Raw genomic sequence first — 17,247 nt, forward strand, 5'->3', positions numbered from 1 at the left:
ATTAACGGTGAGTTAGTAGAACAATTGTATGTTTTTTGTGGTCCGTACAAAATGTTACACGATGCTACTCAACACTTTATTATAAAATAGGCTCTGTGTTCGGTGGCTTTTATCCGTGTTCTCAGACTATTCAAGGAGTCCATGCTATGTTACAATGCATCTTGACTTACGATATTTTCATCTTCTGATAGTTTAATCAGGGCACAACTCCAGTGTAAATCAGAGCAGTAGCTGTGAGTCCTGGGCTGGTGTACCCTGTACCTGTGTGCCACACCTCGCCTGCTAATTCAGGCACAAATCAAGCAATTAGTGAATACAACAATATGGGGAAAGCACCCTAAGTATAAAATGTAGAAAATATTTCGTAAGAGCTGACAGTCAGATACACCCAGACTCAAACTACTATGTGTCATGTGTCACCTTGAAAAATGATGCAGTCGTTTGGCCAAGTTAATGTTTTCTCACTCCTTCAGCATCCCCCTCCTGCCAGGCATTTAGGTAGAAGAAAGTAGGACAGAGAGATGGGATGCTAGAGAAGTTTAGGAATTTGATTTTAGCTTGCTTAGGCTGCACACACATATAAATATTGGTGTGTCTGAGCCACAGCTGCTCACACACTTCAAACGAAAACTAAAGCTTCCTTTTTGGTATTGGTCTAATGTTTGAAAAAAAAATTGGTTCAGATTATGTAAATGTGCACTGTCCATCATTCTAGCCACTGCCTGCATGTGGCTATTGGGGGTTTCACATGTGTTTAAGGAAATGTTGAAAAACAATGTTGGAATATATAGGGTTTAATAAAATACGTTATTATAACAATTACATTTAACCCTTTTAAAATATGATTATTGAAAAATTATAAATGACACTGGTAGATGCCATTTTAATTTTTTTTTCTGGACAACAAATGTTTATACCACAACTTAGTAGTTTACTGTCTAGATATCTGGTTAGCAGAGGGCCTGGTTCAAGTCATTTCTCTACCATACCCCTGCCTGTTCACTTTGCTAGAAGTTTCTCCAGAGACCTCAAGCCACGGGTCTCTGTCTGTCTTTGCAAAGCATGGTATTGAAATAAGGTCTCTCAAAGCCAGCCTTTCCCCTCTTCTGATAATATCACGTGCAACACCCCACCTGAAAGCAGTTGCCAGCAAATCTCAGGCTGGCCATCTGGCAAGAGCTGAGGACAAAGGGAGGTTGTTGATGGAATGTTTCCATACTCACAGGAAGGTCAGTACCAATCCGCCCCCTCCTTCTTGCCTCCTCATCTGTCTGAACCAGAGCAAACCTCTATTCTCCCCGAAAAGCCCTTCCCCATGGAGTCCGCTCAGCTTGCAGAGCAGATCTCATCAGCAGCTACAGAGTAATTTCGGCGGCACAAGCCTGACACCCCACAGGCATGATACAAACACCCCACTCCCATGCATGTGTTTCTTCCCAGGCAAGAAAAGAACAGGAAATGCCAGGAGGTATTTAGCGGTTCCTAAGGTACCACTGTGTTTTCCATTTTAAAATGCCTTTCTGTCTCTCCCCTTTACTATCGCTAAACACCAAATGACTCCTGGATATAGAGCTCGTTTCTCCTCACTCCCATTGCCCTACACCAGGAACTGTTTCACATGGAGAACTATGACCATCACCACCATATTCCAGAAAGCTATCCATTTCGTACTTCTGTTTCTTAGACCAATGTGGCGGGAAGTACCCTTGTGGCCCTGTGTGGGTAAGGGTAAGGGTAGAATGGTGTGGTTACATAGCAGGATTACTGCTCCAGGATGCCTGAATTCAAAGCTGGTGCCATTCCTTCTTGGTTTTTCTATCTAGGTGAAACAAGAAGGGAAATAGCATGAGACGTTTCTGCCTCTATCCATTTATCCATTGGTCACTGCATGAATAAAAAGTAAAAACTGTAGTCCATAACACTGCTTCAGAAATCTGACAGTTGGCTGATGTGTGAGAGTTATGATGTACCAGGCTTTATTCTCTTAGTTCTCTAAACTGGGAATTCTGCTTGTTTTTTATTATCTTTTCCCCTCCACCAGTTCTTCTCAGACCGTCCCCATGTCCACACCAACCCAGTTCTTTTTCTTCCTCTCTAGGAAGACAACATTTGGAACACTCATTCTTTGTATGAGCAGCAGAGGGAGAACACGATAGGCTGGCAAGGTGGTTCATTTAAAAAGTATTTGACACGCATGCATGAGGACCTGACTTTGGGTCTCCAGCACTTACACCAAAAGCCAAGCATACACACCAGTGCTGAGAGGGTAGAGGCAGACAGAATCCTTAAGCCCATGGACTGGCCAGTTAGCCCAGCCAAACTAGTGAGTTCCAGGTTCAGTGAGACACTCGGCCTCAAAACTAAATCAGAGAGGCTGCAGGTCTTACTCAGCTAAGAGCCCGAGGATCTGGGTTTGGTTCCCAGCATCCGTACCAGGTGGCTTATAATCATCTATTCCTCCAATTCCAAGGGGCTTGACACTTTTTTTTCTGGCCTGTAAGGTCACAAGGAGCACACAGCATGCCTACAAATGAAAAGGTACTCACACATACATTAAAAAAAAAAAACTTTAAAAAATGAGGTGGAGAGCAACGGAGAAAGACACCTGTTATTGCCGTTTGATCTCAACACAAACATTCTTGTGCACCCTAACATGTACATACATACACACACACAAATAACACACATATATAACAAACACACATATACACATAAATAACACGCACAAACACACGATTAGGATTGGCTATAAATCAATGAAACACAAAGAAACAGCAAGTTAAAAGTGAAAGCTGCTTATTTCTCATCTGTGTCAGGATACCTCAGGACTACAGTGACCACATGGTTTCCAGACTTCCTTGGTACCCAGGTCCTTTCCTTCTTGTAATCCACTGCACATGGCCTCCCCTCAAGGCTAACTTCATAGTCTCTGGCTATCACCTCTGCATCCCACACACAAAAAAAGAAGCAACATCGGTGAAGGAAAAGGCACATGCCAGTCATTTTTCAAGGAAGATAGTTCTGACGTGTCAGGCGACATTCCATTTTTATCTCGTTAGTTGGCCTGCCATGGAGCCCAAGGAATGTGAGCTTTATTCCAGGTCACCTTATGCCAGCAAGACATGGAGGGTGTTACTTCAGATAATAGATGACTAGATTACGTGGGCTGCCTGGAGGTCTTTGGTACACCTTGATGCGGGTATCTTTGGTCTGTATTAGGGAATGGCTAGTGTTGTGTCCCTCTAGCATTTCTACTCAGCTTGACTCAGTTTCCCCACAGTCTGCCAACCATAGTGCCCCCATACATGGCACACGTGTGGGACATTCTTTATACTGTCTTACCTGTAGAGGACATTTGCTTCAGATGTCTTCCTTCTCCCCTTCTCTGTATTGAAATTCTATCCACATTTGAGTCCAAGGGGAACCCGTTTGGAAACGGCTCCCCCTCTTCTTTTGTGCCAATAGTCATTCTGTGTCCTGAACGCCCACATTACACATTGATTGCATGTACGTTTTTTTCAGGTAGAATGTAAGCACCTTGTATGTAAGAAAGGTATCTTGATTTTGAATGTGGGACGGCCTGGGGTCCTAAGAATTCTGTGTACCCATTCCCCTTGGATGTCAGGGTTGGGGGAGAAAACACACTATTTTTAAGTGTATTTTTAAGCCAGAAGAAACAAACCAGAAACTCCGTCCTGACCAAAACTAGCTGTGTAGCCTTGGTCAAGACAATTAACTTTTTGATCTTTCAGTTTTTATCTACAAAAGGAAGGATGCCTGTCTAACCTAGTCCTATCTAACCTAGTCCACACACACACACACACACACACACACACACACTCACACACACAAGCATGCACCCACATTCCCACCTAATGTAGGTTTGTGGTTTGTGTCGGGGAGTCTTAAACTGAAGTAAAATAAACGAACAACTCTAGTTAACCTAAGCAAGTAAAGGTCTGTAGGAATAACAGACCTTGCTCCCAGAGTTTGTGTTTGTGGACCAGTTCTAGAAGCAGGTGGAGGCAGGGCACCTTTCAGTGTCTGGGAAGTGGGTGCTATCTGACCATCCTTTTAGGTATCTGGTTAATGTTGTACCCCTGAGGTCTGGAGATGGTGGGCTGAGCACTGGCTATGTGATACGTGTCCCCAGATGACTGTGGACCAGGTCACCTTGTCTTGCAGTCCTCCAAGACTACACACAAACAAGGAAGGTCAAGTCCCCGAGGGATATCAGAGTGATGTTATCAGAAGTAGGCTATGCAGGCTGAATGCAGCAAATGTCCACGTCTAGACTTAATAAACCTGTGTTGATTGACAGTGGCCCCTGTCCTTTGACTCCAAGGACATTTTGTACATAACACAAGCTACTTTTTTAGACCTGACCACAGAACTCCTGGGACTCTTTCTACCTGCAGTTAAACATGCAGGAGGCAGATCTCCACTGCTCTTCATACTGTTCAAGCTCAATTGATTAGACTTCGGCTAACAGCTATTTCCCACCCAAGTTGCCATTTCTAATCCAGCAGGATCATTGCCTCTCTCTGCTCATCTGCTCACCTCTTTGCCTTGTTTCTTGTTTGTTTGTTTGCTTTCTTGCTTGCTTGATTTTTTTTTTTTTACACAGCACAGCATATGCCCAGTCTTTATAAATACTTATTGATTCAGTGAAAGGAGTGACTAAATGAAAGGAAGAGGTGTCGAATGGTTTAGATAAATTGGTAATCTGTATAATTATCTAGATAGTTCCTTCCCATCATAGATGAGACAGGCTCCGCCCTTCTCTCCCTGAGCACGTGGGAGGCACCAAGAGACCAGTTGTTCTATCACCGGCTAGACCTGTATCACCCCATAGTCCTTCAGAATCCTAACCTGGAGGGGTGAGGTGGGGTTGTCCATTAGGCAGTAGCTTCAGTGACTACAGCTGCTGGCTGAGGACAGAGGTCACTTTCACCCTGACCTAATATATCTTTCCTCCTTTGGAAAAGCCACTCCTGAGAGAAAACCGGAGAGCAGCAAGCAAAGCCTTCCACAGTGCACAGAAGAGAAGAGCTGTCTGCACAGAGAGGATGCTCCCCACAGGATGGACTCACGCATGCACGCACAGTGTGATGGTGACCACAGGCCTCATTTTTATGATTGTTTTGTTTCTCACAGACAGGTGTCAATGGCCACATTTTACTGAAGAGATGAAAGTTGAGAGCCTCACTTGGAGTCAAGTAAATGGCAGCACAAACTTCTCGGCCTGTTCAGAGTGTGTATTTTTTTTAACTAAATGTTTCCTTTTTAATTTTTTCTCTATCATTATTATTTATTACAACTTAATCACTTTGTATCTCAGCTGTAGCCCTTTCCCCCATATCCTCCTACTCCTACCCCCCCCCCCCCCCGTATGTCCCTCCCCTAATCTACTGATAGGGGAGGCCTTCATCCCCTACTGTCTGACCCTAGCCTATCAGGTCTCAGGAGGACTGCCTGTATTCTCTTGAGAAGTGTATTTTTAACCATACAAACCTGAAGGCCTCTTGAGCCCTAAACACAATGATTCTCCCCTTCCTGTTTTTGGACTAAGGTTGTACTATTGTAATCAAGAGTTGGGGAAACAATGTGTCCATTTGGCTTTGATTTCATTGTGACTCTTGGTAGTACTATTTTATTGAAGTTAAATGTTAGTTTTTTGCTTGCTTTGTACTGAAAGAGAAAGAGAGACTGATTTTACATGTAGCTCAGTTGAACTTTATTTATTTTTTTTTTAAGGTTTGAATGAGCCGACAGGATAATTCCACTTCCTTTCCACCTTGATCAGCATTAAATCAAGTCATTTCTCCTAGGCAGGCTTGTTGGTCTCCACTCTGATCCCAGCTTTTCATCTCTCACCATCCTCATGCAGTCCCTGCAGATGGCAGTGAACCCTCCTATGCTCTGAGGACTCCTTCTGTGTATTGTGGGGGGTTGTTAAAACTGGAATATTTTCTACATTCCTTACACTCAACATGAGCCACTCCCTACATGTAATTACATGATACTTCCATTGAGATGTAACAAATTATCAAATGGTGAATGGCATAGAATATCCCCTTCAGCTCAGACAAGTCAGTGTCTTCTCCATTTTTTTTTCATAGATGGCCTGAGACTTCCATAAGCCACTCACTGTTGATCCAGTCCTGAGACCGGTCAGCCCACAGGTTAGCTTGTCACCATTGCCAGGCAAAGTGTACTTTGTATACCATACTCATCTCCCTCTTCACCCTGAAGATAGTGACAAGTATCATCTCTGCCACTCTATGAGGAAAAGACTCAGCAGAGTGAAGTACCTTGTTCAAAGGACACACAGCACCCAATGAGTTGGAATATGGATCTGAACAGGTCCACTCAGTTAGAAGGGGAGAAGAACAAAGATCAGGGACAGCCAGTCCCCAGGGAAAGCCTGGGAGCTTCGAGGAAAGCCTTCTCGGTGCACTAGAGGGAGGCATCTTTAACGCAGACTCTTCCATGTTCGTGAAAATTCTAAATGCAAAGTTGCTGAGAACTCTGGGAGACTCTATCATGGGACCACACTGGCTGCTGCTCTGCTCTCCCATTCCTGTAGGCAGGTACCTCTATGCTGATCCAAAGCTTAATGGCACACAGTATCTGCTGCAGTCTCTACCACAACCGACCTGTATGGTGACGATGATTCTAGAACCTGCTCCTGCAGCGGGGAATAGGGTGAAACTTTAGGACCTTGCCCATCTTAGCAAGAGGCTGCAGAATCCCTTCCCTTTAGGCTTGACTGTAGTCCAAGTTTCACCCCAAGCACACACCCCCATGGCTTTGCAAAAGAAACCCATACCTCCATGGAAGAAACTCCCATGTGCCCCTGGTCCCCTGCCCACCATAGTCCCTGGAATAAACGACAGCTCGTTTGTAAGAGGTTTTTAATTTCATCTCGGTATGTCATTGTAGAGTAGAATTAAGGATCTCTGTTTGCTTTCATTCACATAATATTTGCTACATCCAAACAACCAGCAACGCAGACACCTTCAGGGCCACCTGCACCTGCCTCATTCTCACTCAACAGTCTGGTTTGGGGGTCCTGGTGGTTTGTATAAATTATAAAGAAGAACACACACAAAAAAAAATCACACACACACAGACTCTACCACTAAGGGACATGCTTCCTCTGGCCTTGCAGAGGGTGAAGTGGATACGTGGGTGTGGTCAAGGCTCTGGTGATGTCCACAGGCATGAGGCCACGCCTGTCACAGCTCCTCTCAGTGGAGTCCTTCTTCCCCTGAATCACTCTGCTTCCCCCGGAAGGATCCTAACACAGAAGATCCCATCCTAGCACCAAACTGGAGATCAGGGCATGGAACCATCCCTGTGTACAAAGGCTGCTGGGTCTTCCTGTGCTCAGGGTCAGCAAACTGAGTTGAAAGGAAGAGCCCTGGGTACCTGCCTGGTCCTCTCCGCCTCTATGAGCTCTGTGAGGTTGCTTATAAACAGGCCTTCTAGACTATGGGCCCTCAAGAAAGAGACAAACAGAGATCACAAGTAATTCAGGCTTTCTGGGTGCATAGTAAAAACAAAACTAACGTAAATTAAATTTAAAAAGCAGATGTGCAAGTCAACACTTGCTCGAGAATTCCATCCTACCATGCCTCTTCTACCTTCCCAGATGGAGCATTGTCTCCAGCCCTCGGAGCTGTGTCTCTCTCATGTGGGCTGTGCAGAGGGCTAAGACTTGGGGTACAGGAACTTTCTGCTCTGTGGTCCCAGGTCTCTTCTATCATCAGGCGCATGATCCTATTACATTTTAATTCACATCAGATTCTAGTCTCAGCCTTGATCATGTCCTGGTGTGGAGCCCCAATGTCCCCAGGGAGGTAGGTGTGGCTTCAACCTCATCCACACTCAGAGAGAGGGAGGTAGACATCGCTATCAACTTCATCCACTTATTGAGGCTGAATCCAGGGGTAGAAACAACCTCACTGATGCTTCCCAGCAATCCCATGCCAGCGAGCCCAAAATCCCGTTCAGGGCTTGCTCTGTCCCACCCAGGCTCAGTGACTCAACACCAGAACGAGCTTGAGTCCACCCTAGAATGCTGCCAGCCAGTGGAGAGCTGCTTCCTAGACCTCAATGATACTCTGAAAACAGAACAAACTCAAGCACTCAAAGCCATGGGGCCAGCTGGAGCAGCCCTCTCTGCCCTGCCGATGAGTCTTTCCAAACTAAAAATAAAGCTTATAAAAGTAAATTATTTCATTTCATAACTTAAGTGCATCAAGAATTTCCTTAAATATAGTTCACACTGAAAATAAAGTTACTTTCGCTGTACAGTTGGTGTCTGTTATAATTAGGGATAAACTTTGATGATAAAGTGGAAAGGGTTACACACTCACACACACACACGCACACATCTATCTGTCTGCCTATTGGTGTGTAGGTGAATAGACATACAGCACCTCTTGACAAGTACTTCCCCACAGTGGGAAGCTGTTAGGAGTCCCTAGGCATCTAGTTCGCTTGAGAATGTCTATATTAAAAGTCCCTGTCCTTAATGATAAACACATCTTCTTCATACCTAACACTAAGATTCTCATTAGAAACATTAAACTATGCAATCCATAATGTATTCAGTCTTTGGAAATGCTGAGCTACATCAACTCATTATACAACAGCATCCCCAGCAAGCCTACCCCCCAGCCCACTTCTCTGGCCTCCCCACCCTAGAGTCCCTCACGCCCCTCAAACAGCACGGTTGTTCCATATGGGAGCCCAGCCACGAAATTCTAGGAGAGGGCTCAAGAGGTGAAATAGGAATTCTGCATGGAGTACAGATGGTCAATGGGGTTTCCCACTCTGGACTGCAGGGGGCCAGCCTCTGAGGTTGCTAGGAAGCAGTCACCCAGGTTACTGAGAGAAGTGTCGTCACTATCCAGGTCATGAAAGAGAGGCTCTGCACCTGAAATGAAGACAGAACAGGAGCATGAGGGTCCGGAAGAAGTACCACCCTTGTGTGCCAGAAAATTCGGCTGAACTCATTAGGTGTTGCCTGAACACACTCTGGGGATGAGGACTTACTAAGTGCTGAGGTGTGTGATAGGGACAAGTACACGCAAAAGTCTAAGGGATAGACGGCTAGGAGTCTTACAGAGCGCTCCTGTCCAAAGTTGGCCAAATATTAAGCCACATGAACTAAGCTATGCACCGTGAGGGTATCCACAGTGAACATGGGGTAGGCAGGACTCAGGACCGAAGGCTGGAGGGACACAGACAGCGATCCTGCAGGTCCTCGGCCTCACAAAGGGCTCTTCGCGGACAGATGGTAAGAAATAAACATGGATTCTTCAAATGAAATTCTGACCTTGCTGTTAAGAGTGGGCATTTCAAGCAGCAGGGGTGTACCAAGGTTTCCCTGGGCCCCCATATTGGTGCCCCACAGCAAAGGAAGATGAGGCGCCTGGTCTCAACTGCACCCTGGTGACGAGGGGCCAGGAGGCCGCACTGTACCCCCGCTGAGATGCCACTGCCCTCTGAAACCTGCGGGCTGGGAGGTGTGACAGGGTGCACCTGCACATCAATTCAACTGGAGAGGCAGAAACGAGCGCCTTAAACTTATCACTGAGCTTTAATTGCTCATCCTGCTAAAAATCATAGATGTTGGGATTTGCAAAATGAACAAAAAAGACAAAATCTCATGTTGTTTGAATGTGACACGTGTCTTCTAAAGAGGAAAAAAGATGGACATCACCGGGACGCGCACACACAGACCTAGAATGTATGTGTGTGTGTGTGATGTATGTGCTTGCATGTCAATGTATGTTGGCCACACATTATGTGTGTGTGAGTAGAGAACAGAAGCTAACGTGGACGTCTTCCTCTGCGGCTCTCCACCTTATTTTTGGAGGTCACAAACTTGTTGAGACTGACTGTCCAGCAAGCTCCAGGGGTCCACCTGCCTCTACCCCTCAAGCACTGGGGCTACAGATATTTGTAACCATGTCTGATTTTTAACATGGATGCTGAAAATCTGAACTCTTGTCTTCATGTATGTATTGGAGGCATTTTACCCATTCAGTAACATTCCTAACCACAGCAGCAACAACAACCACAAAATACTAACTCAAGGAAAGAAGTTGGCCAAGAGGGTACACCTTATGTCTCTGCTACTCAGTTATTCAGGACTGCTGAACCAACTTTATTGTATAATCATCAGGGCAACTTATAACACATGAGACCACATATTACATCACATTTACTGTAAATCACACACTGCCTTTCCTAGTGTGAAGATGCAACAGCCTTGGAACCCTCCCCTCATTCACTCTGTCCCACTAGAGCCTCCAGGCCACGTCTCTGAGCACTGGCTTAAGTGGCAGGGTGGACAAGAAAAGGCTCACCAAAGGAGCCTCAAAAAATGGTGATACATGGTGATATCAAGGGCTGTGCACAGGAATCCTCTGTCCCCATCAGTCAGACAGTGTCAGCAATGTTTTGTGGTACATATATTCTTATTTGGTAATTCAGCAATACAGTCTCTGGAAACTGTACATATATTAAGGAAATCGAGAAACCCACATGAGCAAACTGAGAGAGACCCTCGAGGACTGGGTCCCTCTTACCATAGGGGTGCATGTGATCTCCGGGCATCTGGGGTGGGGTGAGGCCCTGTCGGAAGGGGTCAGAGTTGTAGACGCTCTGCTCAATGGCCAGCAGCTGCTGTGGGGTAGGCAATGCTGTGTAGGGGTTCATGATCCCTTCCATCCCGGCACTCCCGCTACCGTTTGTCTGAGCTGGGAAAGAAAAATGAAGACTGGTCATTTTCAGCTTGCACCCCAGCACTCCTCCCCCCCCAAAACCATTTCATCCCTTACAGCCCAGCTTTGGAAGTCACACTTTCACTCTCTTCTCTCCCGTGCTGAAGATGGCTACCAAAGGGTGTAGACATCAGCTTGTGAGAATCATGGAAGGCCACCTCCGAGGCTTGTGACTGAGCAAACTGTGTGACTGTGGCTACATAAATTTTACTGTCAGGGTCTCTAGCTTCCTCATTTACTAACTAGGATGGGGCGGCGTCATGTTTCCTAACCTGCGCCTACCAAAGGCCATGTCAGTGGAGGATAGAGGTGTGGGCTTGGAAGCTGAACTTTAGGATATCATAGAGGTTTGGCAGCCCCTTGAGGGGATGGATCTTTCCTGAAACCCATCACAAGCGCAGCGGTCAAGCGGGCCTCATGACGCTGAACCAGCTGACCTCAAAGGGTTGATACAAAGATTTCATGAACGTGGGCATGCTGTGCAATTGCAGCCCGCTGCACTTGTGTGCAGAAGTTTATGAAAAGAGGGAATCACTCCTGTCTCCCCATCCTCAGTGTGAGCATGGGTCTATGAACTAGCGATGATACTTCTTCCAGCCCCTGATTTCTCATGTCTACTCTAGCAGCCGTCCTGGGAAGTCTTTAAGCAAAGTCTTAAGTGCTGTCCGTGTGTTTTCACAATGCTCTGACACAATTTTCTCCTCAGTTTGTCACTTTACATGGAATCAACTGTCATGCCTCTTACCAAGCCACCTTCACATCTGTGACCCTCTCTGAAGGCTGCAGAGAAACCACGTGATGAGGATAGCATGCATGATTACCCTCATAATAGGGTGTATGTATGGATGCATACACCCTATGGCACAATTACACAGACAAGTGGGCTGGTCCTGGATCAAAAAGTTTTGTAGTGGGGGTAGATCTGTGAACAGAATTCAAGAATCCTATTCAGCTTGATGCTCACCCCTCCCCAGCAACTGCTGGCTCTGTATTCCTGGGTAGTAATATTTATCTTGTATAAATACTGGTAAAAAGGATTGATGAGATTTGCCAGTAAATGGATGGAAACAGAAAAGATTATATTGATTGAGGTAAACCAGGCCCAGAAAGTAGAGTATCACACGATCTCTCTCATGTATGATTCAGACTTTGAATATTTAGAGCTGTGTGTCTAACTTGGAACATCTATACAAGCCAAAATACACTAGAAAGGTGCCATGGGGGGAGGGGAGCTGACTTCATGGGGGAGGGCAAATAAGGAGAGAAGGTGATAGGAAAGTAGAAAGAGGGAGTACTGTGGTGGATAGGCTTAAGCAGGGATGGGGGAAAAAGGGGGGGGAGCCCAGAGGGTTAATCAAAATGAACTATTTATGAGGAAACTATGTATAAATCTACTGATATATCATGCATGGCTAGGTGCTACCACTCCTAGAGCCGTTGTTTGTTTAGTAAACAAATCTGGCTGCCAGGTGTGGGTTACAGTCTTAAGAGCCGTTGGGCAGGGAGGCCCTAGGGCCTCCCCAAACAGGATAGGCTTTTGCTATTCCTCTTGGTTGTCCTCAAAACCACATGACAGGATTCTACTGCAGACGACATTATATACCTATATACCTTGACAACAGGATATAGAGAAACCAAGCTGGAAACGAGCTGGATGTTCTCTCTCTGCTGGGTGGCTTTTGGAGTACTGAAAGGGGCCATGCAGTCTTCTACTGGGGAAGAAAATTCATCAGTGGTCCTAGCCAGTTGCGAATCCTATAAACTATGATGCCAGCCTGTCAAGCAAGCTGTGCCCACTGGCAACAAATGCCTGACTATTAGGGGAAACCAACTGCTCTCACACTGGAAATGAGGGCTCGCCTCACTGGAGGAATGCATACTTGATACGTAAACCTATTAAAGAAACAGAAAGACAAGCATGGCACATACTCATTTATAAGCTGATATTAGCCGTATAAGATAGGATAGCCATCTACCTAAAGAAGCTAAACACCAAGGAGGACCCTAAGGAGGATGCTTAAATCCCATTCAGAATGGCAAAGAGAATAGACACCAGAAGCAGTGGAAGAGAGGGAACAGGATGGGAGTCTACTATAGAGGGTCCTCTGAAAGGATTCACCCAACAGGGTATTGAAGCAGATGCTGAGACTCAGGGTCAAACTTTGGGCAGAGCACAGGGAGTCTTATGGAGGAAGAAAGGGGTGGGAATAGAGGGACATGGAGGACAGGAGCCCCACACGGAGACCAACAAAACTAAAAGATGTGAGCCCAGGGGTCCTGCAGAGACTGATGCACCAACGGAGGACCATGCATGGAGAGGATCTATTGGCAGCTCAGTCTCCATGTGAATCTCTAAGTAAGGGGAGCAGGGGCTGCCTCTATCATGAACTCAGTTGACCTATTCTCTGATCATTTGCCCCTGATGATGCGGCCTTGCCAGGCCATGGAGGAAGAGGATCCAAGCAGTCCTGATGAGACTTAATAAGCTATGGACAGATGGCATAGTGGAGAACTCCCCTTTCAGTGGACTAGGGGAAGGGGATGAGGGGAAAAAGAAAGGGAGGGTGGGACTGGGGGGAATTGAGGGAGGGGGCTTCAATGGGATATATAATGAATAAATTGTGAAGAAAAAAATAGAAAAATTTAAAAAATGGATAAAGGGTACATTTCCATGGTAAACTGTGAATAGGATATTTAGAGACTTCTATTTAAAACTATGTGAGACTCTTCATAAAATACAGGGTTTGTTTGTTTGTTTGTTTGTTTGTTTGTTTGTTTGAAGTGACAAAAATTCCTGGCTGAGGAGGTCATAGGCCCTACTGGAGAACTCATTACTGTTCAATAGCTATTGTGATATGGCATTAAACTGTGTGCCAAGGGTTTGTTTGTGCCCACAGGCAAAGGATACTCTCAGCGATAATCAGAGAAGCTTCTCTCTGCAGTGAATGAAAGAGACTCACGACCACTCAAGATGCTGGGAGTAAGTGGCTGTTTTAGCACGGGGCTCTTAAAAGAACACCTATAGCTCCACTTCTAAGGCTGTTTTCACTTTCAGCTTCGTGACCACCATGAGCTGAACACTCCAGCACACACCTCTCCCTAAATGCTGTTTCACCCTAAGCCCTAAAACAACATTCAAAGCAGTTATGGACCGAGATCCTTTTGAATCATGAGCCCAAATAGGCGTTTATTCCTTTTAAGTTGATTATCTTAAGACTTTTACCATGGTGATGGGAAGTTACCACAAGGGCTGAGTCAGTAGCATCTTTCAGTAAATGGATTTGTTTCGGATGAGGACTGGGTAATTACGAAGAGCAACTGGACGTGCCTTTGACTCTGTGCGCAGTCTTAGCGCTGCAGGGTCCAGACAGGAGGCTTTCCACTGTCAACCAGCGGCCCCAGATGTGCAGCTCAAGTGCCCTCAACACTCTCAACAAGGTGCCAACAGCACAGTATTCCCATAAGTCTATCATCTCTCAAACTGACTGGGGCTATGTCACGCAAAGAGCGTCGGTTGAAGGCCTTGGGTGGGAGGGACTTGGACTACAGCGAGGACTGGCTGGAAAGGCCACAAGCTTACCAGAACTCAGCCTCTGGGTGTTCTGCTGATCCTGCTGCTGTTGCTGCTGCCGTCGGGCCAGCTTCTTCATCTGGTGAGGAGAGGACCACAGCATTAGGAGTCAGAGGCCTGGGGTGGGTCCACACGGTAAGGGAGAGCAGACAGGGTGTGTCCCCACCCCCCCACCAGCTTGTCCTCTGTCCAGGAAGCACATGTCAGGCACACCATCAGGACTCAGACACACGGTGGCAAGGACTCTCCTGCTTTGCAGCTGCAGGCATGGGGCTGGCAGAGAAGCAAAGTGCAGCTTGCCTTCTCGGAAACGGACCTCTTCCCAGCAAGGGCCACATGCTGCTTTCCCTGGAACAGCTTCATGTGGGGCGGTGAGAGTGCGGATGTGTGTTTCATGGTCTCACAGAGTGTGGAGCATGGGCTGCCCAATGAGAGGGACTTGGGAGGAACCCAGACACTCTTTTACCTCCTTCCCATCTGCTGGGCCTGTGTTTGCGGCACTTCCTGTGAGCTCTAGGTCACAAGCTTGCCCACCAAAGCGACAGGTTTCACCGGGTGGTTTTTTGTTTGTTTGTTTTTTTGTTTTTTGGTTTTTTTTTTTTATACAGTGTTTCTCAGCTCGTGCTCCGGGAAACATTAGCACTCAGTGAGATCTTAATATTTGCCTTGTGTGTGAGCGTGTGTACGCGTGCGCCTGCTGTACTAGATTTGAAAACGAATTCCTCTGCCGTAAAATTCCCCAGAGCTTTCTGAGTGCTCCTGCATTGTGAGTGCACAGCCATCTGCTCTCTCACAGTCCCTGCGCCACCAAGTCTTCTGTTGGTGGAACAGCAACATACCAACAGCCCTGTTCTGAGGAATTCTGTTGCAGAATTGTGACTCACTAAAGAGGGTAATTTATCACCTTCTAAAGACTGGGGAGACAGTTCAGCCTGCAAATGGCTGCTGTGCAAGCATACAGACCTGAGTTCCACTTTTTAAAAACTCAGACAAAAAGTCAGGAGTATCCACATGCACTTTGTGAGCCCAAGTGGAGAATGGAGACAAAGAGGGTCCCTGGGACTACGTGGCCCCGAGATTAGATTAATTGAGGGACTCTAGGACCCAGGGAGAGATTCTATTAAAAAGAACAAAGCCAAGGTGAATTACTCTCCTGAAAACCTCTGGCCTTCATGCATACGGACACACCTGCACGCACACACCTGCACATGAACACACATGAAAGAAAGAAAAATAAATAAAACCAACATTATGAGAAATCAGCCAGGGCACGTATATTTTTAGCGTCAGAAAGAAAATAAGTAATCCTGGATTTGTTTGTGACCCCGGACACTGCTGGCTGGAAGTGAAGACATTCATCCCATCTGCCATGACAAAAGCCGTTTCGCTAACATGAAGGCTTCCTTTTCCCCTTCTGTGGGGCTGCTATGGCTGAAATGATTGCTGATGGCAGACATTTTGAATCAAGAGAGCTACTCCACCCACTAAGTTAGCTTAGAAAGGCTGATGGGAAGTTCAGTGCCCAACTGCTGCTGTTGGAAGAAACCAGTCAGGGAACGACAGATAAAGGTAAGAAGCAGATTACCTTGGCTCTCTGGTTCTGGAACCACACCTGAACCACACGGACACTCAGCCCTGTCTCCGCAGCCAGGGTCTCCCTCACCTTGAAGAAATAGAACACATGAGTATAAAATACACACTGGCTCCTCAGAGTAGGAGGCAAACCGTTTCCTGGGTGGTGCCTGGTGGGGGCAGAGGTCACATTCATAAGTAGAAATGAGTTCATGATTAATGTTCAGATGTACCCAAACACAAGCTTACGCTTCCTTTCTGGTAGAGAAGGCATCTTTCACAAGGCAGAGGAAGGAAGAGAAGCTCATTTATTTCCCCAGGAAGTACTTTGAGCTTCTTGGACTCTGACATTACAGCCTTATGTGGTCTATTGGAGTTGGCTGCTCTTCAGCTGTAGGTCTTCATATACTTTACCTACTCAAGGAGAACTAAAGTTCTCCTTGAGAACTAAAGAACTAACGGTTCTCTCTTGTCCTGCTGTCTTGTCATTGACTTAAAATTTTACCTTTGCCTCTTTCCAAGTAACTTGGTGTGTTTTGTGAATATTTGTGCTCGCTGTTTTTCTCAGTGAGCCCTTCCCAGAGGGGATATAAAACCCGGGACCCATCTGGAACCAGGCAGAGCCAGGTGAACAACCCTGACACTGATAAATGCACTGGGGTCATGTGGAGATAGGGACAGTTGGGGGAGTCCAGATAACAGAGAGATCTGTTTGGTTATCCAGGCCATCCAGGCACATGGCGAGGGGCTGGTGTGATGGTGGAGACACTGCCCCTTCTTGACAGAGTCCAGAGAAGGCCTGAAAGAGCCTGAATAGGTGCTGGAGTCCACTAAATGGGGGCTACCGGCCACCCTTCACCTTGACCGTGCAGTTGGCCTGAAGCTTAAAAGTGAGATGAGTAGGGTAGGTTCCTGAGCCATGTGCAACTACTAAGCCTCCATGAGGAGTGGGCATCCAGGCCCTTGCACCTGTTGAAACCCTATCCATGCCTCTGAGGCTCGGACCAGCAGCCACTTGATCCCCAAAGCCTCACAGATGCCCATATAAAACGGCTTTCCCCTTTCCCAGAGCTCCTGGTCTCCTCTCTGTAGTGATGTCAGAGCTTCCTCTCTGATGTGACACTTGTGGAGACCCATGTCTTCGTCCCTGTAAGTGGTCCACGTGTAAGCCTGTTTCAGGTATTTCATGTCCTACCTGTACCTCCCACAGAGCGTAGGGAGTGACAAAGACAGGGAAAGGAAAGAGTTCATGGGTAAATCTTTTCCAAGATCAAAGTTGTGACAGAGTATATTATTGCTCAA

The 17,247-nt window shown here is 46.4% G+C and overlaps 1 protein-coding gene across 1 annotated transcript in view; it reads right to left on the bottom strand.

Annotated features, from left to right (window-relative positions):
- Positions 1 to 6,916: 6,916 nt before the first annotated feature.
- Lmx1a (LIM homeobox transcription factor 1 alpha) overlaps positions 6,917 to 17,247 on the bottom strand; it is a 145,503-nt gene continuing 135,172 nt past the window's right edge. The window contains exons 6-9 of the mRNA XM_055624523.1: positions 15,959 to 16,036; positions 14,383 to 14,452; positions 10,608 to 10,778; positions 6,917 to 8,947 (exon numbers count right to left, since the gene is read on the bottom strand). Coding sequence (XP_055480498.1) covers positions 8,787 to 8,947; positions 10,608 to 10,778; positions 14,383 to 14,452; positions 15,959 to 16,036 — 480 coding nt within the window. The 3' untranslated portion in view covers positions 6,917 to 8,786. The remainder of the gene's footprint in view (positions 8,948 to 10,607; positions 10,779 to 14,382; positions 14,453 to 15,958; positions 16,037 to 17,247) is intronic.

This window comes from Psammomys obesus, unplaced genomic scaffold (genome assembly GCF_907164565.1).
Source record: "Psammomys obesus unplaced genomic scaffold, mPsaObe1.curated_primary_1811, whole genome shotgun sequence".
NCBI lineage: Eukaryota > Metazoa > Chordata > Mammalia > Rodentia > Muridae > Psammomys > Psammomys obesus.